Source organism: Myxocyprinus asiaticus, chromosome 40 (assembly GCF_019703515.2).
Source record: "Myxocyprinus asiaticus isolate MX2 ecotype Aquarium Trade chromosome 40, UBuf_Myxa_2, whole genome shotgun sequence".
NCBI classification, from domain to species: Eukaryota; Metazoa; Chordata; class Actinopteri; order Cypriniformes; family Catostomidae; genus Myxocyprinus; species Myxocyprinus asiaticus.
Window position 1 is genome coordinate 33,234,207 of NC_059383.1, and position 19,363 is coordinate 33,253,569.

Sequence of the window (19,363 nt, forward strand, 5' to 3'; positions counted from 1 at the left end):
AACAAATGCTATTCAACATTCCAACATTTATAGATCTATGTGGAGATTTTAACAATGTGGAATAAAAACCTAAAACTTACTTATTGCTTCATAGAACCAATAAGCTCCAAACAAAGCAAAGCAAATCAAGCTATGTGTCATTTCCACATTATATATATATATATATATATATATATATATATATATATATATATATATATATACTGTATATAGAAACTTAAAACAAACTTTGTTCAGTTTTGCTGAGCTTATTGCTTCATCAAAAGCAAAGCAAAACAAGACATCATTCCCACATGACATAACACAGATTTTGACTATCCAAATTGCATTTTTATTTTGCATTTGCATTATTATTTTCTTCCCATATGCTCAACAGTTTACTGTATTTTTGCATAATTTTCATTTGCATAATGATTACATTTGGCAAATTTCAAGTTTTTAAATATTAACACAAAATAACAGCTACTGACATCTTCAATTAAAAAATATTGGCCTTTTAGAAACCCTTATCGGTTGAACTATAGTTTGTGTTCAGAAGTCCAGAGTGTTGTGCTGGTAGCGCAGTCTGGGGCTGTTCTCACTGTAGAACTGACTGAACCAGCGTCTGTGTTTCTGAATAGCTGAGTCTTCTTTCACAAGCATGGGTTTGGAAATGTACGTCTTGTTGTTCCAGATCATCACATCTCGTTCAAACTGTAACAGCAAAAACCATCAGTTACTGTTTGAGACAGCTCATGCTTTGGAAGGTTTATCGTAACATTAGGAAACGATTAAAGCACTAGTTGGCTTTAGAAGCTTGAGATATGACATATAAGTCACATGGACTACTTTTATGATCCTTTTTGAAGCTTGAAAGCCAAGTCAATTTTCACTGCCATTGTATTGAAAAGAGGGACTAATTAAAAGTCTATTTTAATGAAACTAAATTGATTTGTGTGGGACAGCTGCATCTATTTGACTATTGAGTCACTTTCTTTTGCCCTTTTTGTTTGCACTTTCTTTTAGACAATGTAAAGAAGACCCTTGAGAGAGTGTGATCGGACAGACAAGATATTTCAGTTTACTAGGCTAGATCCCAGTGTCTGCATTACCTGGATGCATTCTGCCCGCAGAATGAACTTTGGTACCAGGGGAGGGATGGTGCTCTGGTAGAAGATGGTGTGTGATACACACTGCAGTAATGGCTCGATTGGAGTAACGCAGTGCATAATCACACCCCGACCCAGGAAGCTGTGTTCAAAGAGCAGGAAAACGACACCTGGGCCCACCTACAAATATGAAATAATGCATTTATGTGCATTTTCACTGGCAAATACACAGAGGGTAAGACCACCATAATCTGAATTACTGTTCGTACTGGCATAATGCAACATTGTCTCATTATTTGTATGTGTTATGATACTATGGTGTTGTATGATGCTGAATATTTGCAGTGTTATTGAAAGTCTGCATCTAATTGCCCTGTTCATTAATTTATAGTTCATAAGTCTCATTCACTTTATTATGTTGAACATAACTATACTATTTGTTGTATTACATCACATCACATAAAATCCAAACAAAACATATATTACATATTTGCCTTCATCCCAGTCAAATGTATGTACTATGCCTCTAGCACTATTAGTACACACTTTCCAGGTTTTCATCAGGTTTATTCACTATCACTATGGCAACATTTTCAGAGAACACGTTCACAAATTCTGAAAAGCGACACAACTAAACAGTGAGGGAAAATTATGCCTTTGAGACATAGTTTGCTGCACATATACAATACCAATTCCTGTCTCTTATAAACTACAACATAAAATCCACCACTGTTATTTCTATCAAAGTAAAGATTTCTTGTGAAATTATAAAAAAGTTTAATATTTTTGTTTAAAGCACAGTCTATGAATTATCTAACCCATAATACAGTGACCCCAAAACAAAAAGTCTTTGGACAATTAAGACACACTTAAAAAAAAACATATGTCAAATAAAATCTAAAAGCTATATTAATGTCATAGCATTAGTTAAAAAAATGTCTTACCAAGTGGTACTTATTTTAAAGCAAAACACAAGCACACTTATCAAGCAACACAGTTCACAAGATTATATTAGGTTTTCAAAATCTGATTTCAAGGACCCCCAAGTAAGACAATCCCCTTGCGAGGGACCCCCTCCTAAAATATTTAAAGGTTGTTATATATTTTTGTGTATAAAGAAAAATTAAGAAAAGTGTAATATTTTAAATACAATTTAAATAATTCGCTTTTATATTGTTATTGTACTAAAGCCAAAATAAATTATTTAAAATATTATCTGTAGGGATGCACCATCAGCTATAAAAATTGTTATACTGTAAACCGGCAATATAAACCATTGGTTTTTCATATCGGCTTTTACATGCTTTTGATCGCATAAGCATAAAACCAATTATATGAAAAACCAATGGTTTATTTAAAATTAATTATGTAAACTTATTCCATTGTATTAAGTTTATAATCATTTTTCCTCTGTGTAATATAAATGAATACCTACTAAAATAAATGAAATCTGAAAAAGTAAAGCATGTTGAATATAATAATTAATAATATGAAATTGCAAAGTTCTATTATAATATGTAAAAGGTATTGTTTAGAACTGCAAAAACAGAATTGTAAAAATTTTTTAGAAGTGCAAAATAGCCTTTTCCCCCACATAAAGCATTGTTTTTTATTTTTTTTTATTTTATCTTGTATTTATCTTTCATTTTGGCTCTTAAAAGTGTGGCCTGTCATGTGTTCAACAGATCCAATTCATGTTTAATACAAATTAAAACAGTAAAATAGCTTTTGTACCTCTTTGTACATTTTTAAAGCATAATTCCTAAAACAGTGATCTGATGACAAAATAAGAAGTGGCAGAATATTGGTATTAGCCTAGATATAAAATTATTGGCCTATAGTTTTTTTTTTTTTTTTAATTTTTTTTTTTTTATATGAAGCTTATCGACCAAACAATTTTCATCACGGTGCACCCCTAATTATCTAAAAATATTTCACCTACTTTGTAGTATGTTGACAGCGTATCTGTTCTACCCAATAACTGAGTACTGTTATGTGTATAAACCTAATGAGAAACATTTCCATTAAACTGTAATGGTAATAATGTCAAATTCTGTAAATATATATATTTTTTACTGTTTTACATTTATGAAGACTTTTTTCTTTCTCTGAAATTTTTCCACAGACCTCTTAGCACCCCTTTGCTACCCCAGTTTGAAGACCCCCAGTTTAGCATGATGCACATGAATGCATATTTTATCTACTATTTATCATACATCAATTTATCCAATGTTTTTCACTTCACTTGACTCAAGTCTATAACACACTACTTGTGTTTCATTTGTCAACGAATTGGCGTTTTTGAATGAATCTTTTAAGTGAACAAATCGTCCATTTTTTTCAGTCCAGTTTTTTTTTTTTTTTTTTTGTACAGTACTTTTGACAATACACATCCCTTCAAAGCAGTGATTCCCTGACTCTTTGTCTGAACAAATCTTATTGGTGAATGGATTCAAAAGACTCGACTCACTGGGATGAATCAAATCCCCACCACTATAAAACCCTGTAATCTCACGCCCCTTACAGGTTGTGACCCCCTGTGCAAGTGCACCTGTGTGAACTTGAGGGGAACTCATACATCAAACTTAAAATTGCCTTCAGACCTGTTGGTTATTTGCAAAAATAAAAAAATAAATAAAAGTATCTATAATTATTTGTTGGCAGATGCCAGCTGGTTTGGTGTTTTGTTTTCTAATGCAATGACATTCATGCATTTTATTTTATTTTATTGTGTCGCTTAATTGTCCAAATTCCTTTTGGGGCCACTGTAGATCTGCACTGAGTACAGCAATACTTCACTGTACAAAAATTATGAATCTCATTTGTAAACCTGACGCATCCCACAATGATAAATTATAGCATAACACACACCCAAGATCAGATGTTTAATAAACATAAAAGCATGCTTTGTAGGCAACTAATTATTTATAGTTACAGCAAACAACCCTCATAACACAAAGATCACGACACTGCCGTTGTCTGCAAGAGTGAGGAACCATCCATTCTGCTAATCGCTGCAAAAATACTGTCACTAGGTATGTCTCATATTCTGCACAGCTCACTGGCGCCCTCTAGGGGGGCAGTCCAATCACTACCTGTCTTGCCAGGACGTCCATATCAAGAAGAGGCCAGTGGCGACCAAATACAGTTAGAGCGTGTTTCACCAACATCTGTGAGCAGTGCTTGTTTGGCTCGGGCTCTGGTTTCCACTCAACCTGGCCAACACAAATAATCACTGATCAGCAATAAAAAGTATAGTTCACCCACAAATGAAAATTCTGTCATTTGCTCAACCTCATGTTAACTCTCTGTCATTGTGCCAAGTTTGATGTCAATGATCTCATAGGTTCTCGTGTTTTGAAACCAATCGTAATGTTGCATGTTTGAATATGCAACAACGCTAATGAGATCTGAAAGTTATGAGTGAAGACAATATTTCCAGTGAATAATGACTTGAATATTGGTCTGTTCCTCACACAAAGCTATTGTATGGGTTTAGAAGACATGTAGAATTTGAGTCATATGGACTACTTTTATGGTGCTTTTATGGTCACTGTTGGAGCTGGACAGCATCTGTCCACATTTAACTTCAATGTATGGAAAAGACAAGTGTGAACATTCTACTTAACATCTCCTTTAATGTTTCACGGACGCAATATAGTCATATGGGTTTCGAAGGACTTATACGTGAGTGAATGATAACAGCATTTTCATTTTTTGGGTGAACTATTCCTTTATAAATGGACCTAAATATTATGCTACACAAAGATAGTTTAAAGAAGTAATATGGTAGTACAGTAGAGCTGTGCATACACATTTTTATGGTTTTATGACAGCTGCATTATTCATTTTAGCTTTGTCACAGCATAATTTGCCACAGCACAATGCATCTTGGTTTCAGTGACATAAAGACATAAAACTGTTGACATTTCTTCTTTAAAATGGATGTTTGTGTGGGTATTCAAACCTTCCAGTCATGTCGGATGAACTCCCAGGTCTTGCTGTTAGTGTAGCGCAGATCAACTCCACTGACGATTCCTGGAGTGTGCAAATGAGCCAAGTGTGCAATATCTGCAGCGTTCTCTGGAATCTCCTGAGAAAAGTGTGATTTACTGTAAAAATGACTATTAGATACAACTAAACCTCTACAGACACAAATATGACTGCTTTTTACACAGCTCTCTGGAATAATTGATTCTGAATGGTCAATTGCAGCATTCTGAACCGGTTTAGTAGCTGTGATTTCCTAAGAAGTTTCATGTTTCAAAGTTTCACTTTGCGGTCTCTTTCTTCTCACATGGCATAATGTAAACAAAAATCAATATTCCATGGCCATTTACTAGTTATTTGGAAAGTATGCCAGATATTTCACAATTATGACAACAAACTTAACATCTCTGAGCAAAATTTCGTAATAGAATAGAACTGAATGTACATGCATGGAAATAGTCTCACCTCAATATGTGCATTAATAAAGTGTTCGGTACGTCCGCAGTAAACCCATTCCCCACGGGTGATCTCACTCTGTTCTGGGACTCTCCAGCTGGGCTCTAGCCCATCACAGTGAAACCACACCAGAACCTGCCCGTTGATCTCACAGCTGGGCCAGCACCGAACCTTCGCAAATTCAGGCACTACAAATCCATAAACATGTTAGTAAATATCTAATATTTTTAACATATCACTAGCTTCTGAACAAACTAAGTTTTTAGGTATGCATTAAAATATGCCATGCATCCATACATATATTAATCCATCCAATAAAAATAAAAAAAGTGCCTGCCATCTACACAGTCATTGCATCTAGAAAATAAAAATGTTATATCTCAATTTCCTCTTGGATCTGTTACCTTTGTCTGCATAAGGAATCCTCACACATTTTCCATCTACCCCACGGAACTGCCACCCATGAAATGGGCATTCAATGCAACCCCCGACAACTCTCCCCCCCACAGCAAGGTTGGCACCTAAATGTGGGCAATAAGCATCCACCACATAGGCCTTGCCATCCTGGCCACGAAACACTGCTACCTGCTGTCCTGAAAAATAAATACATGGATAAAAGGAGAAACAAACAAATAAAATAGCTTTAAACTTTTTTGAATAATATATATTTATTTGATCAATATATGTATAAAATAATAATAATGGTCACACTTTACAGTGTGCATACTGTGTATTTACTGATTAATACTAATCAACTACATGTAAATACTGTGTAGTTATTTTGTTAAGTTGCTTGCACTTACATATTGTTATTATTATTACTATAGTAATTAATAATAGTAACATAATATGTGTAACACAGACACAGTTAAAATAAAGTGTTACCATAATAATTTTTATTTCACCCTGCCTGTTGTTTCCTTTCTACTGAATCACTGCTATCCAGATAATATTTAGTACACTCTTGCTAATGTGATATTGCTTTTTTAAAATTCTAACCCGAAAGGGGCAGTATCAGAGAAAGCCATGGAACTTCTCCAGGTTTACTGGGTAAGTGCCATGGACTGTTATTGTGAAAGAAGTCTGGTTGAGAAAGGCCTGGCCTGCTTTCTTATGTTTGAAAGCCCAAATGCAGGGAAAGGAGGAGGTCTGCTCTACTGTGAACTACACTGAGTTCCTACAACTACTGTAACATCAAATAATGTAGATAACTCCTAACTAATGCGATTAATTATTAACTAGTGTGGTTATATGGAGTGTATGACAATAATTCTCAATCAATACACAGAGGAGGAACAAAAAAAATAGGTTACATTTGAGAGCACATTGTGTCATTTCACACCTGTACTTTGTAAATGACATGTTATGCCATATTATGTGACGAGTGAGTTCCAGTTTTTTGGTATTACTTGCCAGGGAACATAAATACTTCAATCAAATGCATACTTTGAACCTTGCACTACAATTCGCTTTGGATAAAAGCGTCTGCCAAATGTATGAATTCAAATGAAAATGCAATACTCAACCTATTTCATGAGCCAAATGGGGCAGTTAATAATTAAGTATGAATGTTTTTTTTTTTACAAAAATAATAAGTGTGTCAGTTAATTATTGTTTTTTGGCCAAGTTGCAATTTTTACATAGCTAGTCCAAGAATAGGCGTAGCAGCACACTGTAAAATCCTGATCTGCACACTCATTTTTGTCTCCCCAGGTTTACACCTACATTGCTACAAAACTCCCTTTCTGTTATGCTGACCTGAGGAGTTTGATTTGCCTGCAATGCAGAGTGCCTGAAAACAAGCTGCTAGTCTCAGATGACAAAATCAAACAAGAATCGCAGTGGAAAACCACATATTATTGCATTAGAAGCCTGTATGAACAGTTGATGGTAATAATTAGTGAATGATAACAATAATATGTGTGGAGATAGCAATGCCGATTTCTTAACATTCACATGGTTAAAATAAGGGTGGGAAATTAAAAAAGGAGGATACTGTCATCATTAACTCATACTCATGTTGTTTCACTCCCATATATTTTTTTTTTCAAATCAAATACATAACTCACTAAATGTATGAAAAAATACATAAAGGTCTCCAATACAAAAAATAATCAAACTGTACCATACATACAGCAACTATTTGTATAAATTCTAAACTAATATTACCATTATTTCTGCTGTACACGAATACTGAGCAGTGCACATCAGAAATAGTTTGAAGTTTGCTGAAAAATGCTATATTTTTATTATAGATCACCAAACATCTGATCACACATTTACAGCTTTTCGATCATGTGTTCTTCTATATATAATCAAATGTGTTAATTCAATAAGTTTGCAATTATTTGAGTCATTGTTTCAGTCATTTCATATAAGAAATGAATACAAAGAAATCAGAGAATGTCTCTCAGCTGCTCAAGATGTTTAACCAAATGAATTGACTTCATTTGCTGAGCAACAAACTAACATATTGTTGGTCAACATTTCAGAAGGTCCAGTTGACTAAAATAACTCTACTAGACATTCAATGATTTCCTTGGAAACTGAGAATCTTTACAGTAATACGAAGAGGTCAAAGCCCATTTGCCAAAATCTAGGCCCTATTTATAGGGATTCAGAGCAGTGTTTGGCCTGTGCAAGCAAATACAGTAATTCCAACAGGATCTCATTTTTTGCAGTGAATAGGAGCATCGAAACCACTCTAAATCAATTGGGCTTCAGAATATACTAAACAATAAGCATTTATTAAAGTACCATTTATAACAAAAAAACTTTATTGTGGATCTGTATCTTTAACTACACATTGTTTTATGAACAACCAATCAGTTATTAGGTTCTACACAGTGGCCCTTTTTATATGATTGTAGACTGATTTAAAGGTGCAGTAAGAGATTTTGGTCGTTTTGATAACTTGTACCATTTTACTAATTTCAATGCCATTCCATCTCTCCGTCTCCAAAGACATGTCTGCAAACAAGATGCAAGCAAACCCTTTTGCGTCACTGTTACTAAACAATAATATTCAGAGTGGCAAATCTGAGATATTTTACAGAACACCAGCCATAGTGGTTAACAGATAAGGCAACATTACACATCACTGCGATAAAGTATCCACATTTGGCTGGCGGTGGCTGGGTTTACAGTAATTGATTACGATCCTGCAAACACATACATGACCTAGGTGGCAAAGTGGTCAAAGAATTTTTAACTGGGTGTCTTTCTCTGCTGCTCAAAATGTTTCACAACTCATCCCAGTGACTCAATTCTTAATTCAAGAAACAAATGTGGTGTACGTCACAATTTAACATTTCCAGGCTGTTAATGCCATTGTTGGAAAAGCAACAAATCCACAAAATTGTTCAATTCTAAAAAATTGTAATCAGATTGCTTTACTAACAAGTCGATACATAAGGGCTAAAATGGTTGTCTGATTCATTAAAGGAATAGTTCAACCGAAAAGTAAAATTCTCTTATCATTTACAGTATCACCCTCATGCCATCCAAGATGTGTATGCTGAATACAAACAAAGATTTTTAGAAGAATACCTCAGCTCTGTAGGTCCTCACAACACAAGTGTATACCTAAATACAGGTTTAGGTACCAAATTTGTTAAAAGCACATAAAGGCAGCATAAAAGTAATCTGTACGACTTCAATGGTTAAATCCATGTCTTCTGAAGCGATATGATAGGTGTGGGTGAGAAACAGATCAATAGTACATTTTTTACTATCAATCTCCACATTTTTCTGTTTTTGCCGATTCAGATTGTTCGTGGATATCACCAACTACTGGGCAAGGAGGAGAAAAGTCATAAACATCTGGGATGGCATGAGGGTGAATAAATGATGAGAGAATTTTATATATATCTCACTATAAAACCCACCAGATTCCAGAGGTAACCAATGGCTCAAAAAAGTTAATTCTCTTCCATGTATTAGGACTACAAACTGAATAGCCATATAAAGTTTTTTAATCTGTTACACACATCAAGGAACTGTACAAGGCTTAACAAATTTTCCCAAATTGTCCAAAATCCTGGATAACTAAGGCCAGTGCCAGAATTAGGCATGGGCGACATGGGCAGTTGCATCCCGGTCAACAACTTTGGGGTCGTGTTGAAGCGGGTTTCACCCAGGGCACCATACAAGCTAGAACCGCTACTGACCAAGGCCACATCCACACTAATACGTTTTTGTTTGGTAATGCACTGATTTTGCCACATTCATGCCTCTTATCCATACCAGAACGCCATTTTCAGAAACTGACTTTCGAGAAATCTCTGCATTCTTTGGAATACATTGACATTAGGAAACAAAAGGGAGTTTTCAAATGAGAACAGATCAGTATTTTGACCTGCAAAAGCACGAGTTATCAAATTCATTATTTGATATTGGTGCTATGAGATATCTAATCAATAGTGTATTTAACTTCAAGAGTTTCAAGCGTAGCAATGAAATGTTTTCTCTTTGAGATCGCTAAAGAAAAGTCCATTTTTAGTCTCTACAAACATATGCTGCTGTTTAATCGGTCGCTTTGTGATTGACCGCTCTGTTTTTCAGATGGTAAGAGTGAAAACAATCTTTGATTGACTTGATGACTGAGGTCCTTGCGGTTGGACCGTGTCTTCATGTGTGTGATTTTCTTGATGTTAAAATGCTTTCTTTAAAAAAAAATTTAAAAAAAAGAAAAGAAAAACAGATAGTTCCAACTCTAAATTCTGATTGGATGAGCCATGTTCAATGCTGTTTTAAGGATTATATTTGTCCCTTCGTTTTTGTTACTGTCAGTTGTCCAACTTTCTGGAAATATCATCGAGGGCAGAGAAGGGCATTACAGGATGAACAGTCTCCAGGTAGCAAAAACACAACAGTGTTTCTTTTGTATCCCAATGACAAAACTAAAAAGGTTTTTGTTTGATGTTTTCATTGAAAACCCAAAGGCCATTGCAACATGATAGGGCATCCTACAGCAACTCAGCTAAGCAACAGACACTTAAACATAACAACAGCAACAAACAAACTGACTTGTAACAAAAAAACAAAAGGCTGCAATGACAGTGCTGCACATACAGAAAAGCTTATTCCTAGTCTTTACCAGCCAGTTTAGTCTATTACAGAAATGTGGAACTCAATCAAATCAGAATGATGGAAAATTAGGTCTCAAAGGGTTCTAAAACATTCTATAAATTATTATTTTAAATAACAAATATTCAATTTGGTCTCTTAATTAATGAGATCATAAAAATGTAGCCTGTAATAAACATTTTAAGGATTAGATTTTTTAGATGGATTATATAGAATGTCATACCACAAGTCTACCCAAAAACTGAATAAAGCTAAAAAATGAAAATTTGACAGTCATCATTCATCAACCCCCTTTTTAGTTACGAGATCCATAAGGTCTTTCTCTGTACAAAAGATGGGCATGACTTAAGGATGTAACATTTGGGACAGCACTGCTGCATCATCGATCACAAGGTCTGAATGCAATTGACTTCGTTTCCGTTCTTTAAGTGACCTAAAAAACCACATGCTTACAAAACTGTGAATGGAGAGCTATTTCCGTCTCGGATCTGCGCCTGCGCTGCACTCGAAGAGAGACACATGTCAGAAAATGTGCAGGGAGAGTCTCATGAGGAAACACTGGCTGTCTGTAATTCATTACCATGTTTAACTGTTAGGGACCGTTCACGCAGAACACGTCCATGCGCGCTGTTTTTCAAATGTTTTCCTATTAAAGCATGCGCAATACCGTTGCGCTGCGTCTCGCGCAAGAGTGTCGCGTTTTTTAGATGCTGTGTCGAGTTAAAAGAATACGATAAAAAAAATAATAATAATAGAATCGAATAAAATAGAATTATTCTAAAATACAGAATAATTCTTATAGAATAAATATTCGAATTAATGCTTATACTAATAATTTTTTATTTTATTTTTATAAATAGTATAGGCTATTATTCTATTCGATGGCGCCGTCTCTATATTTAAAGCACAAACACGTTTTTGGTGTGAACGGCCCCTTAGGAAGATGAGTTCTTGCGTTCAAAATAGCTGATCGGAGCGCAATGGAATAAAACAGGATGCATGGCATTCGTGACGCGCTTGTAAAAGTTGAACTAACGCAGTTTAAAAAACGGCCAAAGATGTCTAACGTAGTAGCCTAAATTACACAAACTACAAATTTAATTATACAAGAAATTATATTTTGCTTTAAGAAAATAAAGCTTACTGTAGGACCATTTAGATTTTCGTTCACTCCAAAAAATATTTTAGACTATTTTTAAGATTTAGGCTACACATTTGTATTTTATAGCAAAATTCCATAATATTAAATTGAGTAATATTTAACCAAATAAAATAATAAAACGTGAATAAATTTGTTTTATTAATATATATATATATATATATATATATATATATATATATATATATATATATATATATATATTTTTTTTTTTTTTTTTTTTTTTTACACCATTCAGTATGATGGAATTTTGTTACAAAATTGAAATGCGTAAATCTAAAAAAAAAAAAATTTAAAAAATAAATAAAGAAATAAAAAAATAAAATTACAAAAAAAAGTGTTCCCAGAACAGAACAGAATTTTTCCAGAACAGAACTTTAAGGGTATTTTTTAGACAGGAAATATTTGGAACATTTGTTTGAGGTTTTTCATAATGGTTTCCCTAACGTTCCCTTAACCTCTAAATTCTAGTAAAATGTCTGCAACCAAACTGCAATGTAACGTCAACAATCAGTCTACAAGCCATGTCTCTTTTTTTTTTTTTTTTTTTTTTTACTGTTCTTTATAGTTCTTATAAGGTTGTCACACAGAAACCTCCCTGCACGTTCTGCATGTTAGTTTATGGTAAAATAATAATAATAATAATAATAATAATAATAATAGGCCTATATAAAATAAAACATAAAAATAAAATTTCTAGAACGTAAGGAGTTGGTTCCCCCCAAAAATAACCAAATGAAAACCATACATTATAATGTCAGGGGAACGTTCATAGGGTTGTAGTGCCTTTAATTTGTGCTTATTTCAATTTAAACACTATAGGCTATTACGGAATTTTTACTTTAATACAGTCAAATACTGTATTACAATAAGGAGATTCCCTATTCAGGTTAATGTAAATTACAAAAAGTCGTTAATCAAAAGTAAAACGTACCCCCCACTGTTTTCATTATGTGCTTTAAGAAGTTTCTGTACAGTAGACTTTTTGATCAATAAATGGGTCTCATAGGACACAACAAACTGCGAGTTTTCCAGTGACGTGATTTTGTCTCACCTGCGCAAATACATTTGTCCTGTCTTTTGCGGCTGTTACCTACCCAGCACAGTCACACTCTTGACATCTCCTCTCTCCAGCATGTGCGAATCTAAAACTCGGTACCATCCGTTCGGATACACCGGGGGTAATTCTCCAGTCTTGCGCCTCCGTCGCACCTCGTTGGCCGCCTGCGCACGGGAGCGCCCGTCTTCCGCGATGTAACCCACCTCATCCACACCGCGGAGCAGCTCCAGAGGCGCGAATATCAGTCTATACAACCAGCCCATCGCCAGGAGGAACACTCCCGCAAAGATGAAAGTTGCTGCCCGCGCTGGGGCTCCGGCCAGTCCGGTTCTGCGCCATAGCTCAGGGTATTCCCCTCCGAACAGCGAGTCTGATATATCTTGGACGTTCATGACGAAAGTGGCGATGAGACCGATCGCGACCGCCTTGAACATCAGCGATGTGTGTGAATTTTCCATGACAGATGCACACAACCTACACTTGTCCAGTCTCACTAACACTGTTGCACTGTAACACACACATATATAGTAAACACACTATTACAATCACTGTTTTTAATCCCTCCTTCCCCTTCTAGTTTCTATGCAGACGGAAAGAGGTTTTGTTTGTTGTTGCATTTTTTCTAGGGGTCAGATTCGTAGCAAATGAACGTAGCGTTTAAGAACGCCGTTGATACCGATAATTTGATTGACATCCGAGAGGACACGCCCACACGCCAGGTGACATACTGTATCAGCGTGATAGTAGTTCAGTGCAGTGAGTATAGCAAATATAAATATTATGAGACGTGCACTTTTATCTCATGGGCAAAGTGCATAATTATTTAAACATTATGCCATTTAGATGATGGACTGTTGATTAAGTGAAACCCTCTTGTTCTGTTGACATGTATGTTTATGGTCCCAGAGATACCAGTGATTAAAGGAATATCCAGGTTCAATACAAGGTAAGATCAATTGGCAGCATTTGTGCATGCTGATTACAAAAATAATATATATGTATATATACATACACCGATCAGCCACAACATTAAAACCATCTGCCTAATTTTGTGTAGGTCCACCTCGTGCAGCCAAAACAGCGCCAACCCGCATCTCAGAATAGCAATCTGAGATGATATTCTTCTCACCACAATTGTACAGAGTGGATATCTAAAATACCGTAGACTTTGTCAGTTCGAACCAGTCTGGCCATTCTCTGTTGACCTCTCTCATCAGTAAGGCATTTCCAGTTCTGGCACAGAGCTGCCACTGACTGGATGTTTTTTTTTTTTTTTTTGGCACCATTCAGAGTAAATTCTAGTGTCTGTTGTGTGTGAAAATCCCAGGAGATCACGTAATATGAGCCAGGTGATGTGAAGTGAGTCAGCATCACTCAGTGTTTTCATTCACAGCACTACATGATCGCTCAGATTACGACTACGCAACTACAGCCAGGAAATAGCTTTAAACAGCTTTAAACTAACAACTTCAGCATTAAGGCTCATCACAGCTGAGAGACACAACAGACTGATTTATTACACAAACTCAAAGCGCTTACTCTTACCAGAGTTTCCACATTGGAGAGGACATACTGTTCAAAATGGCAGAGGAGATTGCGGTTTCTATAGTGAATGACTTGCGCACCAGCTACCGCGAAATAGGGAGGAATACCCCCGCTTGGACGGCTATTTTTCCACTGAGAAAATAGGATCAATTTGACCAAAATTACATTATCTCCAGAAAGCTGACTAGTGGCAAGAGACGCAGGTGATGGCACACGCTCTCTCTCTCTCTCTCTCTTGCACACTTGTTTCTCCAATAACTTGTTAGAAACAGCCCAAGCCGTGATACTAGTTCTAAAGTGACGTTTTTGAGAAGCTTGAACGCATCATTTGGTTTGAACTAGTAATGCTGTGAACAGTGCTGATTTAGGGCCATATAGCATGATTGCGAGTGTGATATTGCTTTATATATATATATATATATATATATATATATAGTGATATTGCTATATACAACAGTTCAATGAACAAGTACATTTTAAAAAATTAGGAAAAACCGAGTACGGTCATAAAAAAATGCATTTGTGCATGGAACTACTCGATGGATCAGAATCTGCCATTGCTAGTTGAAACCAAATGATGCGTCCAAGCCTTCGTTAGTAATTCAGAAATAGTATCACAGCTTGTGCTGTTTCTAACATGTTATTGGATAAACAAGGATGTGTGTGTGAGAGAGAGAGAGAGAGAGAGAGTGAGAGATGGAGCTTGTGCCATCACCTGTTACCACTCCCAAGCAGAGATGCTGTCAGCTTTCTGAAGATCAGCTTTCTCAGTGGAGAAATAGCTGTCCAAGTGGGGTTATTCTTCCCTATTTCGCAGTAGCCGGTGCGCAAGAGTCATTCACTATAGAAACTGCAATCTCCTCCACCATTTTAAACAGCATGTCCTCTCCAATGTGGAAAGTCCGGTAAGAGGCAAGCACCTTGAGTTAGTGTAATTAATCAGTCTGTTGTGTCTCTCAGCTGTGATGAGCCGTAATGCTGAAGTTGTTCGTTTAAAGCCGTTTAAAGCTATTTCCTGGCTTTAGTAGTGTAGTAGTAATATGAGCGATCACGTAGAGCTGTTGTATGTAAACACTGACTGATGCAGATTCACTTCACTTCATCAACTAGCTCATATTACACACAAAAATTATCTTTTGCCACCACCTGCCAGCTAACATATGTAATGAAAAAAAAAATACATGTAAAGAGACACATATACAGTAGCTCTTAACACATATGCACTGCTCTTACACTTTAGATTTTAACGGCACGAACACAAGCAGAGTGATACACACAGTGAAGCGTCCGAGTGCTGATGGTGTGAGACCATCAGTACTCATGGAACATCTCTCGTCCAATCAGATTCGAGGACCAGAACTAACTGTTGTGTAATATATATATATATATATTTCAGATTTTTTTCACTGATTCGTTCAGATAACCATTTTTGTAAATCACACTTTTACGCAGTAGGTGGCAACAAATCTGCGTCTTTCCATGTGTTTTGAGTCATTAAACCACTGATAAAGCACAGAGACTGAAACAAGTCTAATTATACTTTATTCAAATCAGCATGTCCACTAAGATACTTTAGCAGTGTTTAAATAGCATAAGCGTTTTCCCTGCAAATCAGGCCCAGTTCAACAAGGGTGCTAACAAACCTTAGAGCACCCTCAATTGCAACCAGGGTAAACTACTGCCCGCTGGTTGATTTATCATGAACGTTTTTTATTAGATCTTTCATTTTTCTGGCTTTGGGACCTACCGTGCATCCATAAGCTTTTAATATGCTCAGGGTTGCCAGACAATAGAAGCTACCCCCAATCAGAGATTTATACTTATCACCTTATGTCATACTTAATTTATGCAATCTGGCAACTATGCATGCGAGTGTGCGCGCTTTCTCTCTCCACTTCAAAAAAAACCTTAAAGTGCTCAATAGTGCAATATTCTGCTCAAAGAAAAGTGTGATGCAGTCACTCCGTGTCCATTCGTGATGCTGTGTGTGCTGTTTAGTGCCAAGTCTGCGAGCAAACCTTTACAGTGATGAACTTAGTAAAATCCCAAAAGATCTTTGCATCATTCCTTTTGCATCATTCGCACGCGGAGGGGACACACGAGCAAAACCAAGCGAGAGTGTAACATGGAGCTGAGTGGGATCCATGTGTGGTTTATTAAAACACAGCAAGTTCAGAGTACAGACAAGCGTGGGTCGAATGAGGTAATCCAAGGCAGAATCAAATGGGGCAGAAAAACACAGGAAATAATAATGCTGAGAAATGTAGCTGGGGCAAACAAGACTTCACAAAGAGTGAATGCACACATGGGGCTTAAATAGTCTGAGTGATATGGAACAGATGTGCAGTAATCTGTCCAGGTATGTGGGCACTTGGGAAATGTAGTCCAACGTTAATACTCAGGCGAGTGAGACCTCCGGTGGCCGATTGAGGAATCTTCACCGGCGCACGTGACAGAGAGCGGAAAATGTTTGTTCTTTGTGTTATTTGTAAAATGCTGAAGTTACTCTGGAAGTAATCATTTATCAGTGTCATGCAACCTGTTTTATTCGGTTGTGTGCTGAATGGGATGCCAAACATTGACGAGACTCACATCATGACCCATGAGCATGTAAACAGGTTGATAATGTTCTGAGAATAAAACAAATGTGTCCACTTTGCAGCCAACATTAAAATAAGCCTTTAGAATCTATAATTTCTGAATATTTTATTTTACTATTAAACCAGACTCCTGATGTAGAGTGTTAAACTGAATACTAAATTACTACTGCATTGAGGTATGGTAAAATATACAATTAATAATTATATTCAGTCTTAATTCAGTTTTACTAACACGTGATAGAAATGTAGCAGCAAAACTTCAAGCAATCACAGAATGGTCCCATCAGAATACACTTCAGAAAATTGTGCATCATTCATTGAGTGCATGAGTGCACTACTACTTCTGGGATTAAAAGATACAACTATGTAAAATTTTTATCTTCTCTGTTCCATGTTCTGCTTAACAGCTGATGTGGCTCCTGTACCAAAACAATTGCATACCTCTGCTCAATTGAATATGTAAGTCGAATACTGTAAATTGGCAAGCAGATTTCCTTGAATCCCATCAAACACACAAAAATTCCTGCAGTTTGTGAACACACAATTGCTCCATCAAAACGTATAAACCTGTATGATTGTGCAAATCAGTATGTGCTTATCTGCAGGCACAGCATTTTGCTGTCATTTTCAGCGAAAAATGAAGCAATAAGTGCTTTGTACATACAAAAAACTGCTATTTACGTTGTTTTAGTAGCATTTTAACATGATTTATTATATTTAAAAAATTTGTAATTACGATACATCTCCACTTTATACAGAGCACCCCCACTATTTTCAGAAGCACCCTCAGTGATTTTGATCTGGAATCGGGCCTGCAACAAAGCATATCATTTTGTGAGACCCACATAGACTAAATTTTGAAAAAGGCCCAACAGAGGTTGTACTTCCTTCGCCAGCTGAGGAAGTTCAACCTGCCACAGGCACTACTGATACAGTTCTACTCAGCAGTCATTGAGTCTGTCCTCTGCACTTCTATAACTGTTTGGTTTGTTTCAGCTACCAAGTCTGATATCAGAATACTTCAAAATATAGTTCGGACTGCTGAGAGGATTATTGGCGCTCCCCTACCCACCCTGCTAAAACTGTACACATCCAGAGTGACGAAAAGTGCTGGTAAAATCACTCTTGACCCCATTCACTCAACACACTTCCTTTTTGAACTGTTGCCCTCTGGCCGGCTCTACAGAGCACTGAGCACCAGAACCGTCAGGCACAGGAGCAGTTTTTCCCTCAGGCCATCCACCTCATGAGCAGTTATAACTGCCCCAAATACTCTCCTTTTGTCAATACAACCATGTGCAATATTCAATCCATCCATTCCTACTTATATCCATATTTCATTTATATTCTTTAGCATATCCTACCTCTTCTTCAATACATTACATCACCTGCACATAACTGTATATCTGTATATAAAATATTCGAACAAAATTATTGCTCTATTGTATATTTCTCTTTTTCTCTTTTATATCTTATTTTTTTATTTTTATGTCACTATATGTATATATGTTTAAATGTATGTGTTTGTATGTATGTATATATGGTTGCATTCTCTTTGCACTGGAAGCTTCTGTCACCATGACAAATTCCTTGTGTGTAAGCATACTTGGCAATAAAGCTCATTCTGATTCTGATGATCACACAGGAAGTCAGCACGCTGTTTCCGAACGTTCCAGTACCCTAGGATCGCCAACAGTATGCTGACTCACTGACATGCTTTATCTCTCATCAGTCATATTTGGAACGGCTCAACAACTCTTACTTTTCCTTGTGGTACGATTGGTAGCGCGTTGCATCAGTTGAATGGGAGACCACAGTTCAATCCCCATTCAAATGAGAAAATAATCACATTAGTATAAACAATCACGAATGTGATAAAGAAGTTGTATTTTCATCCCTAACATTGCATTTTGTCTCTACTAATGGTTAGGGTTAGATTTGGGTTTTGGTTGGGGGGAAGATTAAATAAAATAAGCATTTCTCTTCACTGTTTTACACCCTATTCAACTGAAAACAATTATTTTTAAAACTGACTTCTGGCGACCTCTCCTGGATATAAATAGTTGTCACACTTGTCTATATGCTCTGAAACACCGCTTTAGCCTCTGGGGGCATTGTTTTCAAATTCGGTCAACGTATACCGATTTCGCTAAGGAATTTTTATGTGCGATCAGGCTGGATCTGTCATGACACCTGTTAGAAATCTGTCCGACTTGCTGTGATGTCATGGTGATGTATGCCAAAAAAGTCTTGTGAGAGTGAGGCATGCGCAGTTGCAAGAGCCAGGCGGCGCATTTGGGTTTTTCCAGCTGCGCAAACTGCAGGCACGATGGGAAACAACTTGCTGACGACATGACACTTAATGCTCATTGGATTA

General features: G+C 36.4%; 1 protein-coding gene across 1 annotated transcript; it reads right to left on the bottom strand.

The window, feature by feature from the left end:
- Positions 1-308: 308 nt before the first annotated feature.
- LOC127431275 (cholesterol 7-desaturase nvd-like) lies at positions 309-13,466 on the bottom strand. Its single transcript, XM_051681651.1, has 7 exons — positions 12,879-13,466; positions 5,939-6,127; positions 5,544-5,722; positions 5,056-5,181; positions 4,184-4,303; positions 1,092-1,268; positions 309-693 (listed from the first exon to the last, which is right to left on the bottom strand). The coding sequence occupies exons 1-7, from the start codon at positions 13,297-13,299 to the stop codon at positions 532-534; spliced, it is 1,374 nt and encodes a 457-aa protein (XP_051537611.1). The 5' UTR covers positions 13,300-13,466; the 3' UTR covers positions 309-531.
- Between the last annotated feature and the right edge of the window lie 5,897 nt (positions 13,467-19,363).